Raw genomic sequence first — 19,998 nt, 5'->3', positions numbered from 1 at the left:
GGGCCGGGCTGGGCCGGGCCGGGCGAGGCGGAGCGGAGCGGGCCGCGGCGCGGCGGGCACACGGCGGCCATGCCGCAGCACAGCACCCTGCTGCACTTGGTGGCCGGAGGGTGAGTGGCGCCGCGCGGCGGGGAAGGGAGCGGGGCAGGACAGGACGGGCACCGGCTTTGCCCTTGGGCCGGGGSCTGCGCTCGGCGGCCGCGGGTCTCGGCTTCCCGCCCGCCCCGGCTTCCCGCCCGCCCGTTCTGCCTCCAGTGGCGCAGCCGGGCGTTTGAGCTCGAGCCTAGCCGGGCCCCGCGTCCGCCCTTGAGCGCCTCAGCGCGCCCCGCTCGGAGAAACGCCTGTCGCTAAGCCTCGGAGCAAGAGCAGGCTCTAAGTTGGTGCTGTCCTAAAGCAGGAGACAAGCTGGCCCTGCGGGCTTCTCCGGGATAACCGCCTGGTTTAGTGTCCAATCCCAAACAATGTGTGCCTAACGCCTTTCTGAATTTTGCCAGCCTGTTGGAGGGACCAACTAGGGAGCTCCGCAGTGTAACGTGTTCAGTAAACGTGCCGTTTAAGTGATTTTAATTAGGTAACTTCTGATTTTCTGCAGTTCGTAGAATCGCTGTGCAGTGTCAGTCATCACTTATATGTATTTGCCTTCTCTCTTACCYGTGTTGTTTATAAATATCCTATTCCCTTTTGCCCCTGAACAGCCTGTTTTATTCTTTTTCCATAATGAGATTTGTTTGAGCTTTCCCTCATCYTCGTTTTCCACCGCGGTCCTTAAAAGTAACTATGCAGAAATTTGGCAAGTGACAGGCTGTGCATTCGCTTTTTGCCTTGCTTTGAGTCCTGCGCTTTGAGCAATAATTATCGAATGACATTTGATCGAGATCCARAAGATAAGTAAGAAGCATGGATTGTTGCTGCTGTGCTTAGTTAATGCTGTTGCTTCACCTAATTAAGCGGATCTCATTGATGAAGGAGCAATGAGAGTTTGGTTTGCTCAAAACCAACTCGAGAGGTACTTTTGAACTCCTAAAACACAGTGTGCACTTAAACTGAGCAGCTCCTGGGCATGGTAAGAGATTTTTAAAAGATTTTTTAGATTTAGAGAGTAAAAGTTTTTTACAGAAGTTCAAAAGGCGCTTTGAAGAAAAGTGAATTGAAGGCTATTAAATAGTGCAACATGTCTGGCTGAGGAAATCTCTAACTATGCAGGGAGGAGGTGGGTGTTACTGGCTACCCCTGCTGCTCTGCAGGAAACTTGCCTATGCCCTGGACAGAACCTTGGCTTAAGTGGAGATAGGCCTGCCCTAGTACTGCTCTTCCTAAMGGAAGATTCTCAAGTTTTATCTACACTTTTGACTAGCCTAAATAAACCTAAATTGCCAATAAACTTGTCACCTCAGTGCATAGCCTTTACAGATCATCTAATAATGTTAATGGTATTTTTCATATCCCTGCTAATCCCTTTTCTCCAGCGTTCAGGTTTCTTGTTCTCTTTTTTGCCACCTCAAAYTTTTCCTTTTAAAATGCGAAAGCAAGACATAGAGGCAGTATTTTATATGATGAAATTATCTGCTTTCTTCTTTCACTACCCTTTTTGCCATGGCTTTGTCCATGTTATACTGGTTGATCTGGTTGACCGCTGCTGCCCTCCCTGGCCTTTTGCAGGAATTCCTTTTTTGCCTGTTTCTAGATTCACAGCTTCAGGATTTTGGCTTGATTAAGGCAGTCTACTGGCAGTCTAACGTAATTAGTAAGGCCCAGCATAATGGTCCTTTGTGACTGCCCACACATAGCGGTCTAATAATTTTCAGTATTTCCATCAACAGGAAGTTATTAAGTCTGGAACAAGCTTTCCTAGACTCTTGTTTGAGTACTCCTATTTGATTCCTTATAATTCTTTCTTGGCAGGAAAGAAAATTGTGTTTGTTGTTTAAAAAAGAGAGAGAGATTTTGTGGTCCAGTTTTAATCCATTTAGAATCTATGCTGTAGTGTGCTAAGACTGTAAGTGCAGTTTTGTGATATAGCAAAGCCACTGTTTACCAAAAAAAAATCTAATTTATTGAATTCTCAAAAAAAAAAAAAAAAAAAAAAAAAAAAAAAAAAAAAAAAAAAAAAAGTATAATCCCTCTAGCCACAATGGCTAATACAAAGTATCTTAATTCTGTAGTGATTTGATTCTGTCATTCTCGCCTGGCAATTTATATAGTCCGTAGCAGCATAAATCATTAAAAACAGACTTTTTTAAAAAAGTGATTATCACTCTTCTAGGTTAATTGGTTTTCCCAGTGATTTAAGATTTATTGAGCATAGGCAAGAAGTGTCCTCAATTAACTCTTTTTAGTATCCTTGTCGGCATTTTTTCATGCTTGCTAATTTAAAAAAAAAAGTTTTKTTTCTAGTAGATTTCATTCCATTCTGCCTTCATTAATATTGGATCAAAACAGAGTTCCCTTTTGGTGTGTCTTTTGTTTCTTATGAAACCAAAGAATTTTGAAGACATACACCATTCATACACTGAGGGCAGTACTGCCTTTTATTACTGTCATTTATTTTTAATAACTGGGACACTTTCTGTCCTTAGCTTTAGTTTAGGCTGGGTTCTCTACTCCCTAAAAAATTCCCCTTAGTCTAGCCATTTAGCCATACTGGCTTAGAGATCCTCCCTTCTCCTCAGACTTTCTAACTGCTGATTAAACTACCACTGTGATAAGGAACAACAATTTCTTTAACAACCATTTCTTACTCTTGCTTTTAAAATTCTTCTATATTAGCTACACCTTTTGGTGTCTGAAGGAAGTTGAGCTCGGGAAGCTTTGATGCCCATTTGGGGAAGGGGCACAAATCCGTGTCCTCACCATACCTACCCCATAGGCAGGGCCTTGGGGCTGCTGCAGGGCAGACCATGGTTTGCTCTTTCCAGGGGCTTCCTGGAGAAGCAAAGATCTTATAAAAAGTTGGGTCCTCTCATGCACAGTTCCAGAGAGAAATCTTCAGGGTACCAAGCAATTGGTTCTGTAATGCCATCCTGTTGTACCTTTTGGTGAGTTTTTAGATAAGAAGTTGAAACTGTTTCTGTAGTAGCGTTTATTCAGACTTGTGAGACTCCTCTATCCGTCACCACTGCACCCAGTTCTTTCCTGAGCTGGAAACTACACTTCTGGTCCAGAAAACAACAGGCGTGTAAGTCTGAAGTCGGCGCCAGGCAAATCAGCAGAAACCKTGGTAAAAAAGTGTTAGCCACCTGAATAAGTCTGGTCTGTTGGGGAAGACCTGCCTCACATAACTCCTGTGTCCTTAAGTAGGCTGCCTTGGATTCCACCTTGAGCTGGAATGCACGGATGTGCAAAAGGCTTGAGAAAGCAGCAGGAGTGCAGTGAAGCAGCATAAGCAGTTGCTGGTACCTCTGTCTGCCTTGAGACTTAGCTGCTAGAGCGTCAGCTCTTGGACTTGGTTGTAAGAGGAACCAAGGACTATTATTTTTCTCCTAACCTGCAAGCAACAATAAATGAAGTGCCAGAGTAAAGGCGTATATGAGCGCAAGGATGTATGTGCTTAGATCTGTAAAGATTGTTTCAAACTTTATTTTTCAGCACTGTGTGCTGCACCTTTACATGTAATTCTCTTGAATTGTGCCCTCTCAGTGTTTTATAAGCATGGCTACCTTGATTGATGATTCATGAGTTCCAAAAATATCTCCTGTCTGCCGAAGGTCCAGGGTCCTCTTTCACTAGGCAAGTTTGGGGGGTGTGAGCCTGGCTCTTGGCAGAAAACCCAGATCTTTCCTACAGGGCCTTGCAGAGAYGGGACTGACTAGGTTAGAGGTTGAGCGAAGGGGGCAGGCCGTGGGGAGGGAGGGCCCGTGCTGCCCCCCTGAGCCAGAGTTTCCCTGGGGAGCTGTGGGGCGCTCTGCCCGGTGGCGTCAGCAGCGAGACCGGGCAGAGGGATTATTTGCTCCGGGAGCCTGGAAGTGCAGAGATCAGCAGCTTTGCGCTGAGGGCCCGCCGGGTGCCTGCGGACTTGGGACTGTTTGTGTGGATTGCGGGATCCAGAGTGAGGCTGCCAGGAGATGTCCCAAGCCCTTGGCCCGTGTTACGTTAATCGGTGTCCGAGCAAGAGGTCGGCCGTGACGCAGAGCGGGGCACTGCGGGGCAGAGGCAGGCACGGAGCGGGCTCCGYGTTATTGCCTTTGCTGCACGAGTGTCATCTTACGTGTCCGGTGTCACTCTTCCCGCTCCAGATGCGGCGGCACTGCCGGAGCCATCCTGACCTGCCCCCTGGAGGTGGTGAAGACCCGGCTGCAGTCGTCGCGGTTGGCGCTGCGGCCCGTGTGCCTCCCCGAGATCCAGCTGCCGGGCATGAGCGTGAGGCTGCTGCACCCCACGCCGCCCGCCCCGGGGGTGCTCAAGCTGCTCAGGTCAGTGGGTGTCACCACGGGGTGCTGCGCACGGTACTGGCAGGGCCGTGACAATCACATGGAGAGAGCAGTGGAAGTAGGGCTTGGATTGAGGTGCTGCAGTCGGTAGCTGTGGTGGGAAGTTTCCTAATGAGCACAGATACAACTCGTCACCGTTGATCTGTGCTTTAAGTGCCGAGCCTGCGAGGCAGCTGCTGGGACTGGGAGAGGTTTCACAGCTAGTAGTTTCATCACTCCCAGCGTGATACTGTCAGCAAGAATAGGAAGAAGTGACTGGAGGAGAGTGGAGGAGTGACTGGAGAGAAAATGAGGATAGGGCAGGGGGAAAAAAAAAGAGAGCACTGGAAGTGTTGGAGATGGAGAGAGGAGACTGAAGTACTGAAGGAATCACAGGGTGGTTGAGATTGGAAGGGACCTATAGAAAAGGAAGAGGAAGGAGGAACAGCAAAGCCTTCAGTTTAGGTCCTCTCCTGATTTCTCTGTTTACCTCCTCCTGTAGGGCCATCCTTGAGAAAGAAGGTGCGCGGTCCCTGTTCCGAGGCCTGGGCCCGAATCTCGTTGGGGTCGCTCCATCTCGGTAAGTGCTGCTCTGTACGGATAGCCCATGTTGTGCATGTGCACGTTGCTAAAGTACTTCTTACCTTTGGAAAGCAGCCAAGGTCCTGAGTTCCTTGTGCCACAGGACCCTTTCACCGAGTCAGTTTTTCAGCCTGATCACAGCTGAAGGGAAAGACGACGGCTGCAGGCCAAGTGCAGGGGATAACTGGGATCACACTGGACAAACCCATGTGGAAAACGAGCAAAGTTAGAGTGAGGCCCCACAGCACTGCTGCTCCTGCTCTTCCTTGTGAGCTGTAACCTCACTGTGTTTCTTTTCAACCAGGGCCATCTATTTTGCTGCCTATTCTGGTGCTAAGGAGAGACTCAATGCTGTTTTTGTGCCAGAGTCCAAGAAAGTGCATATGTTGTCAGCAGCCTGTGCAGGTGAGTCRCTTCTGTCCAGAACAAGAACCAAGAGGTCCCTTTGTCTGTGTGAGAGGTTTSGCCTCTCCCTTTTGCTGCTTCCTTCAGTCCTGCTCCCTCTTCTGAAGCTTTCTCCCTCACCATATGCAGCAGGAGCTTTTTTGGTAGAAAATGTTTTTACCTTTTCTTTTTTAGACTCCTAACTTGAGGCCATGGATTTAGTCTTTAGCTTTCTAGCTGCGAGGAAAAGAGATCATATCATTTAGACTCTTCACAGAATCATATCTCTGGATATTTCACAGTCTCTCCTCACAAATTTGGTCAGTTGTTTCCTGCCTCTGTCACAGCTGGGCCTGTAGTAGGGTTATGAGTGGGAGATAGAGGAGGAGTTTAGGAACCACCAGACAAAGGGTGGAGTGTGGGGAGGGAGAGGATCAGACAGTTTGCTCTAAACATCTCCTCTCTCAGGGTCTCAAGGGTCTTCCTCAAATTGCAAACACCTGCAGCTTGCCCAGCAGTGTTTGTAGAACTGACAGATCAGGAACCGTCCACAGAATGTCAGCCCAGTCCTGTTGTTCACTGCTGCCTTTCTCTTCTGTTCTCCAGGAGTTACCTCTTCCACACTCACTAACCCGATCTGGTTGGTGAAAACCAGAATGCAACTGGAAGCCAGGTAAGGCAAGCAATTAGACCCACTCTGTGTGAAATTATAATAATGTGAAATTATCAGGGCCGTGCGGCCCTAACCCTGCCCCTTCTCTTTGCCCCTGCAGGGCCAAGGGGGAGCTGGGCAGCAATGCACTCCAGTGTGCCATGCACGTGTACCGCACGGAAGGCCTGCGGGGCTTCTACCGTGGAATCAGTGCCTCCTATGCCGGAGTGTCGGAGACCATCATACACTTCGTCATATATGAAGCTCTGAAACAGCAGCTGCAGAGCAGCTGTCATTCCCTGTCCCCTCCGCTTGGACTTCCACCCAACAGCCATGATTTCTTTGGGCTAATGGGAGCTGCTGCTGTCTCCAAAACGTGCGCCTCGTGCATTGCATATCCACATGGTGAGTGGGGCCACGCTCCTTGCTTCTTTTTCCCCTGGTGTGTGATGCATTGCCTATGGAAACAGCCTGCTAATAATCGTTTTGCCCCTTTGTCTCCTCAGAGGTCATTCGGACACGGTTGCGAGAGGAAGGGTCCCGGTACCGCTCCTTTATACAGACTCTGCAGCTTGTGGTCCGTGAAGAGGGCCCCCTGGCCTTGTAYCGAGGGCTCCTGGCCCATTTGATCCGCCAGATTCCCAACACAGCTATCATGATGGCTACGTACGAACTCGTCGTTCACCTGGCCTCCTCCACCTTGTAAGCACCTGCAGGGCAGCACCAGGCGGAGGCTGCTGGGCTGGAGGGGCCCCGCGCTCCTGGGGTTTGGGTCCTTTTCCGTGTTCTGGGAAGTGGTGCTTTCCAGCGCACAGCTGGTGGGGATGGCCTTTGTCAGGCACAGCATTCTCAGGAATTTGTTTTGTGTGGAACGTTCGGCTCCAGCGTTCATAACATAGCCCTTCTTCCTGGAGACTGGAGCTGCTCCAGTGTTTCAAGAGAGCAGTGCATCCGTTTGACAGTGCCTACTGTTGGCTCCCTGAACAAAGCAAGGGTTTGGAGCTGGAGGATGGGGAAGGGAGACAGAAGGGAAAGCGTGTGGGTATCTGAGCCTCCGAATCACTTTATTTGGAACCAGGAACTCCTATGCAGGGGCACAGTTTGACTTGAAGAATGGGACAGACATCTGTGGGAGATGTGGTGAGATAAACAGAGATCTTGGGACCTTTCATGCCCACAGAGGCATTCTCACACTCTTGCCTGCTGTACTGTCCCCTCCTCCTGAAGAGGATTCTTCCACCATGCCTGCCAGCACAGATCTTAATTCCTTCAATCTTAAGTCTTCCTTCAGGATCTCAGCACAATGTAGCTATTGGCCCTTGGAAATGTCAGGCAGCTTCTTTCAGCTGTGTGTGAGGAACTGGACCAAGTAGATGAAGGGAAGAAGCACAACCTGTAAAGAAGCACTACCCTCATGGTTCATGCTGCTGAGCTCATAGCCTTGTGTTGCTTCCATCTACTGTTSTTGCAGCCCCAACTGAGCAACAGAAAGAAGAGGACAACCCCTTCCCTCAGAAGTGCTAGGGCCATTCCACAAGTCGGAATTCCTGGTGTGAAATACACTTTTATGCTGGAAAAGGAAGCGGATCTAGAATGAAAAAAAAAGTGGACAAAGCAGAGGATTTGACCTGTCTGTACTGCTGGCACCCTGCCCGTACGGAATGAGCATTGTTTTATTCTGTAATCAAAGAATACCCTGTACTACATGCGTTGCATTTGTCTGCCACAGCCTGGGCTGCCTTCTGTTCCTCTGGGTTCCTAGACCTCATGGCCTGGGAAGCAACAGTGTGTTTGCAAAGAGAGTATTTTGGCTCTCTAAAAGGACAGGGGTGATGTGCCTTTCATATTCTGATACATGTGCGCGCACACACAAACACACACACAGTCTTTCACAGACATATGACAATTATTTAAGTAAATAATTGCTGGACAAGCTCCAGTCTTGCACCAAAGAGGAGGCTGGATGTTTCTTTCTCTGCTCATACTGAARAGCCATGGAAGTCCCGAACACTTTATTTTAAATCCATTTATTTTAAAATCCATTTCATTTTCCTCATTCTTCTATCCTTCATTTATTTTAGGAGTATCGACAACTTTACAAAGCGACACAAGCTGCAGTGTTTTTTTTGTTTTGTTTTTTTGCCTTTTTTGCATGAAACAAGAATAAACCTCAAACGACAACATTGAAAAAATATACAATATATATATATAATATCTGGGGAGTGAAGGGGGTTGTAAGAGACCCCACTCTGAGCCCTACGACTGGCTCCTCTTCCAGTTTTCTATTCTTTCCAAGCCTCTCCTTCCTCATCATAGTTTGAACGGTGCCACTGTCAGATGCACGTGCTCTAATATGTGTAGAATCTAGAGAGCCAAAGCGGGAGGTCAGTAATGTGGGGAATGTCCACAATGAGAATGACAGGAGAGGAAGGAACATGGAAGGCAGAAATGAAGGATGGGAGTATGTCTACAAGTTTGGGGAAGGAGAAGATTAAAATAAGACACCCTCTCCTTCCAGTCACAGAGTGTGGGGATCCCCTGGAATGATTTTTCAAGGCTCCTAGTAGTGGCGAGAGCCATCTCTTGTGCCCAGGATGTGCCGGTCATCCACGTGGCTGTCCGGGGAGTCAGGTGTCTCCGAGTCACTGCTGTCATCATCTTCCTCCAAGCCTTCCCGGGCTCTGCCCTCCCCGCTTCCTSCTGCCCTCTCCTGGCAGCTCTGGTAGGACTGTGAAAATGAGACATTCCGTGAGGTGAAAGATCCAACAAGCCCCAGCCCAACCCACTCCGACTGCTTCTCACCTCCATGGGATTAACTATGATGGTGAGGGCCGAGTCATCCCAGAACATGTCACCATCTTTGCTGCTGGCGCCCGTGTGCCCTCCTGCAGCAGCCCCGTGGGCCTCTTGCCCTGCTTCCCGGCGGTGAAGCGAGTGGATACGCAGGATGCCCAGGATTACCATGAGTGCCAGGAAACCCACACACACCACAATGATGACAGTGGCTGCACTGGGGACCACTGCAGAGGGAAAAGGAGGAGGAGGAGTCAGAATCTATCACGTAAACCTGCATTTCCAACCTGACTCACTGCTAACCTATAGGAACCAGGATTGTTGGGCGGAGCTTGCATCCTTGGTTTAGGCAGGAACATGTCCTGACTCTCCCACTGCCACCTGGGCACTGGCAGTTTGGGCCTTCTGCTGCTGCATCCTCCCTCTATGCCTGCACCTCTTCCCAGATTGCTCTGACATCATGTCTTGCTGCAGGAGCTGCACGACTTCAATCCATTGAGGTAACCAGAATTTGTCACATCGTAGTCYTTGGGTTTAGTTTTGGATTTTTCCTAGCTGCTTCTGCAGTACTCTGCAGTGGGAGAGCTGGGGAAGGGAGGGCCAAAGGCAGAGCTGTTGTGCCCTCCCAGCACACAGGCTATCCCTGCAGTTCAGTTCCAGCTGCAGACTGGACCAGCCTTGAATCAGCTGCTGCAAGAAGAATCACAGGCGTGGACGGCATCCACACTCCCAACAGGAGGAGGCCAAAGATGACACAGGGTCTTCTATAACACACCATGAGCTTTCACAACCAGGAGGAACCAATTAGATTGCTCTCATGCTTATGGCATAGAGAATTTTCCTCTTGGCCTCCTGTCTGCAGGGTCCTGTCTCCTGTATTTTTTTGCCTTACTGATCACCGCCTAGTTCTACCTATCCTGAGAGCAGTGCCAGTCTTGATTCTCTTCTTTCTGAAATCATGTCACCCAGCCCTACACAGCACATTTGCAAGATGCACAAATGGAATAGTATCAGCTCATGGTTACCCTTTTAGTCCTTCTCAGATGTACGTCTCAAATAACTTCTACACACATCAGAAAAGCAACAAATGAAAGAGAAATAATTGTCACACTAAGCTCTAAAACACAATTTGATCTAGACTTGCTAAAGAAGAGTGGGACAGGACATTATACTTAAAATTCCTAGAACTTCCTGAAATGAAGCCTGTGCTTCTATCACAGGAAACGATGGATTCTRTCAGGATATCAGAAAATGAACAGTCTGATACAAGAGAATAAAACCAAAAGATAGAGTTACATACTAGAGTCACTCTGGGTGCTTGCCAAGCTGTGCCCAGATAGCTCTGGGGGTAAGTGATGGCCTCGGTGCATGAAGAGCTGGGAACTCAGCATATGGTTGGGATGAGCGGCTCGGTTCATGTTGTGGAGGACATTCACCTGCAGAAAGACCAGAGTGAGGCAGAGTGAGACTCAGCCCCATGTTCACTGTGATCCCAACCAACATAGCTGTGCATTCCCGGGCACCACCTCCTCTCTGAGCATGCAGAAGCAACAGCATGTGCACACATTGATCCTGTACCTCAACAGTAAATTCATTGCTGGAGTAGCGCCCATTCATCTCAGTGCAGGACAGGTGAAATTTCCTTTCATAGAGAGCAGCCCCATGGATGATGTGGTATGAGACCTGGCGTAGTATCTCCTCRTACACTGCAATGCTCTCCACCCCTGAGACCAAGAAGAGAGAACTGCTGTGGGATGAGGAAGCTCCTACTTCTTTGTTATCTAGCATAATAGTCCCATAGGATCTAAGAACTAAGAATCTAAGGCAATGCCAGGTTCGTAGAAGGAAGTAGTTTTGGAACTGGCTGCAAAGGATCTATTGAAATCCTTGCTTGCATTGCTAGAAGATGTCAAAGGGAAGAAAAGATGCAGAGYGAGAGTCCTGTCAAGTTCTGGAGAGAGTACAAGCATTGCACCAGAGCTGTTGACATGTGAGAACATCAAACCTCAAGGGCAACAGGACAAAGTCATGAGGAATGATGCAAGGCTGAGTAAGATCTCAGGCACTATGCCCTAGCACTGTGTGCTGCAGGAGAAGCCATTTCTCCAAGGAAATGCTCTGGGACCTCAAAAGCTAGCAGCTCAGAAAACAGCTACCTCTCAGAGCTTTGCAGAGTGCATCAGAGCATCTCTAACAGCAGGTTAAATGCTCTTCTAGTGATGCCTTAYAGGCAGTGAAAGAGGCATAAAAAGACAACTGTGGCCAAGGAAGAGACCTACCTGTGATGGTGAGGTAGGCAGAGGTGTTAACAAGCTCAAGGCCCCGCTGCTGCAAGGCTGCCCCATCCAACAGCAGATATTCCCTCTCGGGATCCAAGTCATCTCCCACCAGTGAGATTTCACAGCCATCCAGGTTGTGCACGATCTCATCTGACATTCGTGTGTCTGTCACTGACAGGAAAGAAGACACGACCAGAAAGGCAGACAGACGTGAAACAAGGCAATAGTTATGATGGCACCCACTTACTTAGAGGTGCCCACATCATAAATAATGATTTCTCCTTCTCTGCTCACACAGATCTTGAGTAAAATCACTGTCTAATTACCTGTTGCASGAGTCCCCCTGCTTCTAATGATATTATTTATGCACATAACAAAATCCTTCTATTTTGGAACAACATACCGTTATGGGACTGGTTCATGATAATACATCTTRGCTATAAGAAGTGTGCTAATAATGCAAATTAGCAGCAACTATATCACACMTTCCCAGACACTGAATGCTTTTGAAGCTTTCCCGTATCTCACATTGCTGRTAACCCTGTTGGAGATCCTATCTTACTCAAAATGGCAACGACTTTCAACACCTAAGGCTAAAGCCTACCTGGCCTAAGTCAAGATACCTGTCATTGTATAAGCAAAGGCAAAGCTGGCCTCAGGGAAAAGATCTACTACGAACTAACTTAAGCAAACAGGGAAGCACATTCAGAGCATCTGCAGGAAAGGCAGCCAGATCTCTAACTATTAAAAAGAAAACTATGGGCAAAGAATCTGATTAGCAGAAGAGAGACACAAGAGGTGAAAGTACATGGAGAACAGAGTTCAGAGGAGCAATCTGCATGCACTGGAGGGAAAATAAGAGACAAGACATTGTAAGGTAACTAACTGGAGAATTTAGAGGAATAAGTGGTGCAGGAAGAGACTGGAGAGCAAAGAAATGTGGGAAGCAGGAGAGATGGGAGTAGGAGATTGAGGAAGTGCATGCATGGAGAGGAAAAGAGGAATAAAATCCAATGTTAGATGCAGTAAGGGGAAATGTAGACAAAATATGAAAGGGATTAGGAAGCAACAGCCAGTGAAAGGAGGAGGAGGAGGGAGCGAGGCAAGGAACTGTGAAGATGGAAAAAGTACCAGGAGGAGCAGAAAGGGATAAGAACTGATTACCCTACATATTTACAGACAATGTGCCTTGCTTCTGTGTTTGTAAGCTCTCTCCTGTTCTGGGCCTCACAAAGGGCTTTACTTCCTACGCAGAGCAGCATCACTTGCACAGCTTTCTGGTTTGTCTTACACCTCTCCGGGTAATGCACTCACCGGTATCATGCCAGCTCTCATCCTTCTTGGCCTCCACCTGGTGAGAAATAGAGCAGGTGATCTGGAGGTTGGGGAACAGGGCAACCCCATCAGGAGCCTCGAAGTCTGACACAGGGTGAGCAAAGTGAGCRTTGCCACTCAGCAGAATCTGGGGAGCATCGGGCTGTAGCACCACAACATAGCCTTCCACATCAGGAATGGAGACACAGGACTCTTCACTGAAACATCTGAAGGAGAAAAGGAGAATGCAAGAGTTGGCCCTAYGTTTTACCACCTCGCATTGTCAAAGAGCATCTCCTGCCCATTACTGCCAGTGAAGGGATTTTTTTTTTCTGGCAGTCTTCCAAAAGCTTCCCTATAGCCTGCTGTGCAAGAGAGAGAGATGTGCTAGGAATGACAATCAATATGTTTCAGGTGACTTGGTGACATCCACACACTGCAGAGAAGAATTAAAACCAGCCCACATGCCTGGAACATCATGAGTGAATGCAGAAGTTCTGCTACACCTGGATGAACCCTAGGCAAGCGTTTGGATATTTTGATGCTAATTCTCTTGAAAAAATTCTTAACTATGCAGTGGTATCAATCATAAGTACAGTACAAGGTGTGGGAGCAAATCTCAGCCGAAAGGGAGGTAATCTTCCTAGTGAGCTTAGCCAGAGGTGCTGCCTTGTCCACTCACTTGACAGTAGTGGTGAGCCTGAGCGGCCGGACTCCAGGAGTAGCAAAGCGCAGGGAGTTCAGGTAAGCCACGTGCTGGATTGCATGGTTGAAGGTTTCCACATCGTCACCCTCCAGGGTGAGCAGGGACTGAGAGGGGTTCACATGAACCTACAGGTTGGAGAGAAGAAAATACTCAGAGTATAATACCGAGCAACAAAATCCAAGCTGAGAGAGATGCAAAGGAGAAAGTCAGGGAGCTGTCTGAGGGCAGGGAGCAGGCAAAGTCCTAGGAAGTAAAGCGGGAAGGAGAGTGGAGGAGACCCATGCAGGCTGTGGAGATGAGCATACCTTCATCCCTTTGCCCAGACTGTCGAAGTCACTGTAATCAAGGCCCTCACGGCAGGCATAGAGGCATTCAATAACCTCCCGGCTTTCCAAGCTGCCAGGCCGCACAGTGAAGCCAGCCAAGTAACCATGAAAGTAGTGGTGTATCGGCAGAGGGTCTCCTGAGGGACACGTGGGAGGTGGGGAGGGTGAGAGACAAGGAGAGGAAGAGAGAAAAGAYAAAAGCAACAATGAGGGTTATACAAATGTTAAAGGAGAGAGAGAAACATAGGAGTAGATGGAARAGGGGAGAACAAGGACAACAAAGACAGGGCTTGTTAAAGTTAGGAGACGGGGGAAGAACAAGAAAAACAGACTGACAGAGAGACTAGGGCAGTGAACAGCGGGTAGCGTAGAGAAGTTTCTGCCAAACCACTGAATGCCAGATGGAAACAATTTCTTCTCCCCTTCTCACTCTGGTTTCTGTGAGGGCTTCTAAAAAAATGATAYGCTCTATAGACAGTTAGGGATGAGGTGACATCTCCTGATGTCTGAAAGATCTGTTGTGTTCTTCACAAACCAACTTCAATGACCAGGCATGAGGACTGTTCTATTCTCCACATGAAAAATAAACTCAGTCTCTCAAAAGAGGTTGTAGTCCTCCCATTGGCCTTCTCATGCTTCACAGAGATCACGATGTCAAGGATCAGTCCGTCAGATATAAGGGGTTTCCTCCCAAGACAATGGGAGGTGGCAGGACTGGGACAGGGCAGGAAGCTGTTTGAGAAAGGCAATGCAAGAAATGATAGTCATGCATGGTGAAGAGAGGAAGAGAGATACCTTATTTTTTTTACCCTACCTTGCACAGTGTCTGTGGAGTTTTCATTTCCTCTGATTTTCTCTTTGTTTTTCTCCTCTGCAGAAGAAGAACATTCAATTAGGCCTTGGTAAAAGGTGGACTCAGGGCCAAGAAAGCTTTGGTATCATCTGTTTCAAAAGAACAGCTCTGGAATCATGTGCCTCACAGTGCAAAATTCAGTCCTACAGATAGTACACCCTGAAAGAGTGATGGCCTGGACCCTCTCACAAAGATGATGGTGAGACTGTAGCTGATAAAAGGAAGAAAGCACTTTTTTTTTTTTTCTCCTCCTTCAATAATGACACCTATTCTAGGAACAAAGTGGTTATCATTTATCACTGATCCTAGCCACATTCTCAACAAAGCCATTTTTGTCACTCTTTAAAACTCAGATGGTTTCAGGAGAGTGTACCAATGTGATTAAATCTCTGACCAGGCAGAAGCAGCACTACAAGAAAGATCTGACCTGCTGGCAGTTTCTGCTGGAGTCACAGCAAGAATTAGCCAAATTCCTTTGGCTTTGTCCTGCTTCATTCTTGTAGGAGAACTGAAAGACCTCGGAAAGACAGCCTTTCATCTGCACAGCACAGTTTTTAATCTGGTAGTGCCTCGACTAGGTGCCTAAACTGGTTTTCGTGTTTCTTCCACCTTTTCCAGCTCTCCCTCCGCTCCCTTGTTTCCCCTATGGGAACAGCACAGGTCAGGAAGCAGGCACTCACCAGTCCAGCAGGCTCCAATCATGAGGGAGGGTTCCTGCCGCGGGGGATGAATGAGGCCATTGTCATGGATGAGAGCAGGGTCGTAAGAGACTCCATCCACATACAGCGTGACAGTGGGGAACTCAAGGTTGAGAGCATAGTGGTGCCACTCGTCATCACAGACCTACAGCGGGCAGCATAAGGAGGGATTAGCAAGAGCAGGAAGGGAAAAGAACAAGAAGGGAAGTCAAACACTTCCTCACCTGCTCCAGCTTCCAGAGGAACTTCACAGGTCTTGCACTCTCCAGCAATGGCCAATACAGGAAAGAAATTCGGCAGCCATGCACAGCCAGAGAGTAATGTGAGTAGCCATCCTCTGCAAGGAGGCAAGCACAGGGGGTCACACACCTCTACTCAAAGCAGTGTCACTAGCCAAAGCCCAGTAATGTACGCTAGCCTGCATGACTGGCACTGAGTACCACGTGCTCACAGCAGGCTTGACTGTTCCCCAGAACTGTGACAGGAGCTGGCAGGCTGGAAAAGATACATTCCTACAGACACACCCCTTCCCAAGTCCCATTCTGGAATAAAGAGTTTTCCACCTGCAAGGACACCCCCTTCCATCAAATTAGCAGTGCTCAGAAGCGTCAGCTCTCAGGAAAAGTGTCTCACCACTCTGCACGGTACTGCAGATCACGGTCTCCTCTTCCCTCCTGCCTTTGCTAGGCACCACAGCATGTTTCATCCACACAGAGAGGGTGAAGTGGTCACTCAGCCCCTCACGGGCGTTCAGCCCATTCACCACTGGCACCTGGGCAGCCTGGCTGCCATTGAACCAGTAGATGAGGCTGCTGTCCTGGCTGTAGTGCACCGAGAGCCGCGCCGTCCAGTTTGCTGTTGGGCTTGGCACAGGCAACAGGTCGATTTCTCCTGGGGCAGCACCTATCAAGAAGGAAATAGTCAGGAATGTCACAGCAGGAGACTGAGAAGYTTGGGAACTAGGGCACAGAAGAAAAGGGGGCTGGAGGGCCCAATGTTACTTCCCAGAGCACAAGGGGAGGAGCTGCCTATGGGCCACACGTGGAGCCAAGCGGTGACTTTCCATGTGTGCAGAGGAAAGTCCCACAGGCTCTGCCTATCAGGACTGTGAACAGRTATCTCCAAATATCCAGCCTGGAGAGCATTGGGAATCCCTTAGTAATAATAGGCAGGGTCTTCACTGCCCTCAGTGCATCAGGTGAGCTAGGTGCCTGCATGACATGCTGACCACAACAGATATAAGGATTGCACCTCAGCGGCTCTCCTGTGTGAAGTACAGGACTAAAGCTGTGTCTCTTTCTAGGGAAAAGGGCAGGATGTTTAGTCAGAACTGCTCTTGGCTCAGGAAAGAGTCACTCACCACAGAGCTTGCGTAGTGATTTCTCAGAGTAGTTATCCCGGTCACAGCCCTTAGCCACATGGTTTGTCTGCAGCTCCACYGTGGCCTGGATATTCCACAGGGGCTCATCACAGGTCTCCAAGTGAATGCTTGGAAAGAGTGCAAGGCTGCCTGCACCYGGTGTGTACTCAATCCGCTTGTTCCAGCCTGGCAAAGGAGAGTAAGAGGAAAAAAAGGAGTTAGGTCCTGCCAAGGATCCAAGGTCAGAACATTTTGGTTCGCACAAATGACATCTAGCACAAAACCTGAGATTTTTGTCCCTTTCTGCACTGAAAAATCAACCCATTCAACCTTACAAGGCTGGGATCACTGCAAGGGGATTCTAGAAGAACAGAGTCCAAATTCTCAYCTTTTACAGCTAGCCCCTTGGATATTAACCTCTCTTATCAAGCAAAGCTAATTTATCTGCCAATTAACCCTTATTTCTATTGACTTAGCTCAATCTGCAGACACATAAAACATCTGGGAAAGCCAAGACTCTTAAGACGAGCAGATCAAAGAAACCAATCTGCTCTGAATACAGTCTATGGGCTTTATCAAATGCACAATAGCTCCCTGTAACACAAGGAATCATTTCCCCACGTTAGAATTGTCTTCTGGTAGTTTTGCAATACAGTGACCACACACACGAAGTTGTATATATACATATATAAATCCCCATTCAGTGAGACTAAGTAGTTCAGCAAATGCAAAGGGAMGACAGCAGTGAAGGTTTCATACCCTGCCAGCTGGGCTTGCAGGTGGGTTTCACTTGTATTTCCACCTCAGCATCATCCGAAGCCCGCTTCTTTCCACAGTCATAGGCTGTTACTGTGAATTTGTAGAGACGTTCTCCACTGTACTGCAGCTTCTCAGTGTTCTCAATGTTCCCTGGTTGAAAAAAGAGAGAGGTCAAYGGAGAAGACGGCCTCCTCAAAGATGTTCCTTCTAGAAACCACTCTTACTTTTGATCAACTACAAAAAGGACTGCCTCCCTCTAACATGCTACTGCATCTCATGAAATGGCTGCTGCACCTCTGCAAAATGATRGAACAGGAATAGAAGGAGAGGAACGCTAGAGGAATCACAGCTCATGCAGCACAAATCTGCCAACAGGAGGGACTGGCAGAGAGAGGAGGCGGCAGAAAGGGAGCGTGACATGGACATGGTCATGGGCAGTCCGGATTCTTACCATCGTTGTCAATCAGAAAAGGAATATTAGGGGTCAAGATCTCATAGTAGCAGATCTGGCTATACTGTGGTGAGCAGTCTCCATCAATGGCCTCCACACGCAAGATGCGATCATACAGCTTCCCCTCAGTCACCGCCACACGATACAACTTTTCCACAAAGACAGGAGCAAACTCATTCACATCATTTACTCGAACATGCACTGTGGCCCTGGGGCAGAGAAACACAAGCAAGAATTAATCAGCTGATGAGGAATGAAACACAACCTAAAGCTCCTTGCAGATTAGTGCAAGAGGAACASAAGTGCAGTAGTTCCAGCTCCAACCACAGAGGCAAGGAAAGGAAAGGGATACGGGTTTCAGCATTGCAGTGTTGGCCCATAGGAGTTTGGGCAAAGGTTTCCAATCTCAAAGAAAGAAGGAAAAAAGACTGAAAATAAAATCTGGATCTCCTGCATAWGCAGCAACACATGTCACTATCCTTAGGAACAAGTGTCAAACACTCTTCATTTCTAGTGTATTCACTCATATGGCTCARAGAGTCAGTGGACAGGACCACCACATTTCTTTCTGAGTACTATTAACTATTACCAAGGCTAGCGAAAAATCTTTTTGGCTACAGGAAGAGCTCCCACAGCATTTTTCCACTCCACTTCCATGGCAGACTGTATTTTGTAACATGCAGGAAGCACCACACGGACTCACTTGTGTGATTTTTTGGTGTTGGCCCCATCAGGTCCCTCTCCACAGTCATAAGCCTGGATGGTGAATGTGTGTTCCTTGTGTGCTTCACAATCCACTGGTTCCTTAGCCCGGATCAGCCCCTCACCGGTAGCTTTGTCCAGGATCACAGCTTCAAAGGGCACCCCTGCTCCATGGATCCGGAAGCCRCAGATTTCACCTGGCAGCCAGGGGGAGAAAGAGGAAGGGGAGAAAGGAAAGGCCTGAGGAGAGCAGTAATTTTCCATTCCTTGTGACATCTTCCCCGTTCTCCTTGCACTGAGCAYGTCTATCCTTGCAGCATGGCCCCTCTCGCCTCCCTCTCCTACATTTTCTTCTCTCATAACTGAGGGTCTCCTTTCTCCCTCACTATCACCTGTCTTCCTGGTGCAATTGCTTGTTTCCTAGGAGTCCCTTCCCGGCATCTCTGGCAGACATCTGCGGTACAGGTTGCCCTCTACTGGAGGCTGTTCCCACGGCAAGCAGACAACCGGCATCAGCAAAGACCAGAGGTTACAAGGCTGGATTAAGGTTATGGAGGCTTATATGCTCATAACTTATACACCAAGGGAGCACCTTGCAACCACCATTTCTCCCCGCCTGCCTCACCAGCGAGGCCAGACAGGCCATTTATTGCAGATCTGCACGCAGATCCATGGTATCTCACCCACCCCCACACAGAATGTGCACAGCCCTTCAGGGAGCCACAAACAGGGTCACCTAAATCCTCAAGTGCAGCTCTCAGGCACAGCCTTTTCTCTCCAGAAGGTGGGAAAGCATGAGGAAGCTCCAGGTACAGCCTAAGCAAGTAGCAGGGGCAAAAGAAATCTCACCACAGCATTAGCCAATGAAGAGATTTGGGCTTGGGGTTGTGGCCTCGCAACCAAATTGTGCCCTACCGGGTTCCTTCAGCRCTCATAGACACAGGGCTGTGCACGTGATCGTGGTAAACAGCAGAACTGCGTCAAAAAGCAGCTGCCTCTACCCTCGTTTCTCTCCCGAAGGGAAACAACTCGCGGGATCCTGAATCAAGGCGCATTCAAATGGTCTTCAGACTTCCCGTGGGAGCTCCTCCTGAACGAGGTTTGGAGGTGCTCATTTCCTGAACAGACTCAGAACCAGGGATGTATCTGACCCTGTTTCTGCCTCTTTGGAGGCCTCCACCTGCCTCCCCCCTTCCCAGAGCCGTTACCCACCTACCTGCGTAGCGCAGCGGGGCATCCTTGTCCAGCGCAAATAGCGGCGGGTTGAGCAGGACCGTGTTATCGTTCTCCATGACGATGCCCTGGTACTCGGCTTCAATCCAGGGCTTGTGCTTATTTGCTGGGATGGATTTGGGGGAAGGAATGGAGCAAAGGAATGTGTTAACCACAAATGACAGGCTTAGCAGAGAAAGAGAGGAATGTCATCCGCTGACAGGTGACAATCGCCCTTCCCCACCTCCTTCTCTGGCAATAAAGAAGGCTAAAAATACGCTGGGAGGAAGGAGTTACCCCTCTTCAGTTCTACCTCACCCCGCTCTTGGGAGACCTCATCAGAAACACTGTGTTCCTTCTGGCCTCCTCACTACTATCTTGTTAGACGTGCGTGAAAAARCATTTGGAGGGCCAGGAAGACTGAGGAGATTTACAAAAAACATCAACTGAGGTCAAGCTTCYGAATGCTAAACCCTTTAGGTCCCTGAAGCCATAACTAAAGGACCCGGGATACGTCCTCC

General features: G+C 48.6%; 2 protein-coding genes across 2 annotated transcripts; one reads left to right on the top strand and one right to left on the bottom strand.

Annotated features, from left to right (window-relative positions):
• Positions 1-69: 69 nt before the first annotated feature.
• On the top strand, positions 70-7,929 carry LOC112945596 (solute carrier family 25 member 33-like). The gene is made up of 8 exons (XM_026037235.1): positions 70-110; positions 4,233-4,409; positions 4,909-4,986; positions 5,293-5,393; positions 5,979-6,045; positions 6,146-6,429; positions 6,531-6,726; positions 7,496-7,929. The coding sequence occupies exons 1-8, from the start codon at positions 70-72 to the stop codon at positions 7,503-7,505; spliced, it is 954 nt and encodes a 317-aa protein (XP_025893020.1). The 3' UTR covers positions 7,506-7,929.
• A 255-nt stretch (positions 7,930-8,184) lies between these two features.
• CLSTN3 (calsyntenin 3) lies at positions 8,185-19,600 on the bottom strand. Its single transcript, XM_026037236.1, has 17 exons — positions 19,482-19,600; positions 18,267-18,462; positions 17,564-17,772; positions 17,113-17,262; positions 16,354-16,539; positions 15,627-15,896; positions 15,218-15,330; positions 14,976-15,138; positions 14,257-14,313; positions 13,422-13,579; positions 13,093-13,241; positions 12,411-12,637; positions 11,097-11,267; positions 10,396-10,541; positions 10,118-10,253; positions 8,827-9,044; positions 8,185-8,752 (listed from the first exon to the last, which is right to left on the bottom strand). The coding sequence occupies exons 1-17, from the start codon at positions 19,555-19,557 to the stop codon at positions 8,585-8,587; spliced, it is 2,793 nt and encodes a 930-aa protein (XP_025893021.1). The 5' UTR covers positions 19,558-19,600; the 3' UTR covers positions 8,185-8,584.
• Between the last annotated feature and the right edge of the window lie 398 nt (positions 19,601-19,998).

Source organism: Nothoprocta perdicaria, unplaced genomic scaffold, assembly GCF_003342845.1.
Source record: "Nothoprocta perdicaria isolate Ctin4 unplaced genomic scaffold, notPer1 scaffold_193, whole genome shotgun sequence".
NCBI classification, from domain to species: Eukaryota; Metazoa; Chordata; class Aves; order Tinamiformes; family Tinamidae; genus Nothoprocta; species Nothoprocta perdicaria.
The sequence above is the reverse complement of the archived record's forward strand: the minus strand, read 5'-3'. Positions and strand labels throughout refer to the sequence as shown.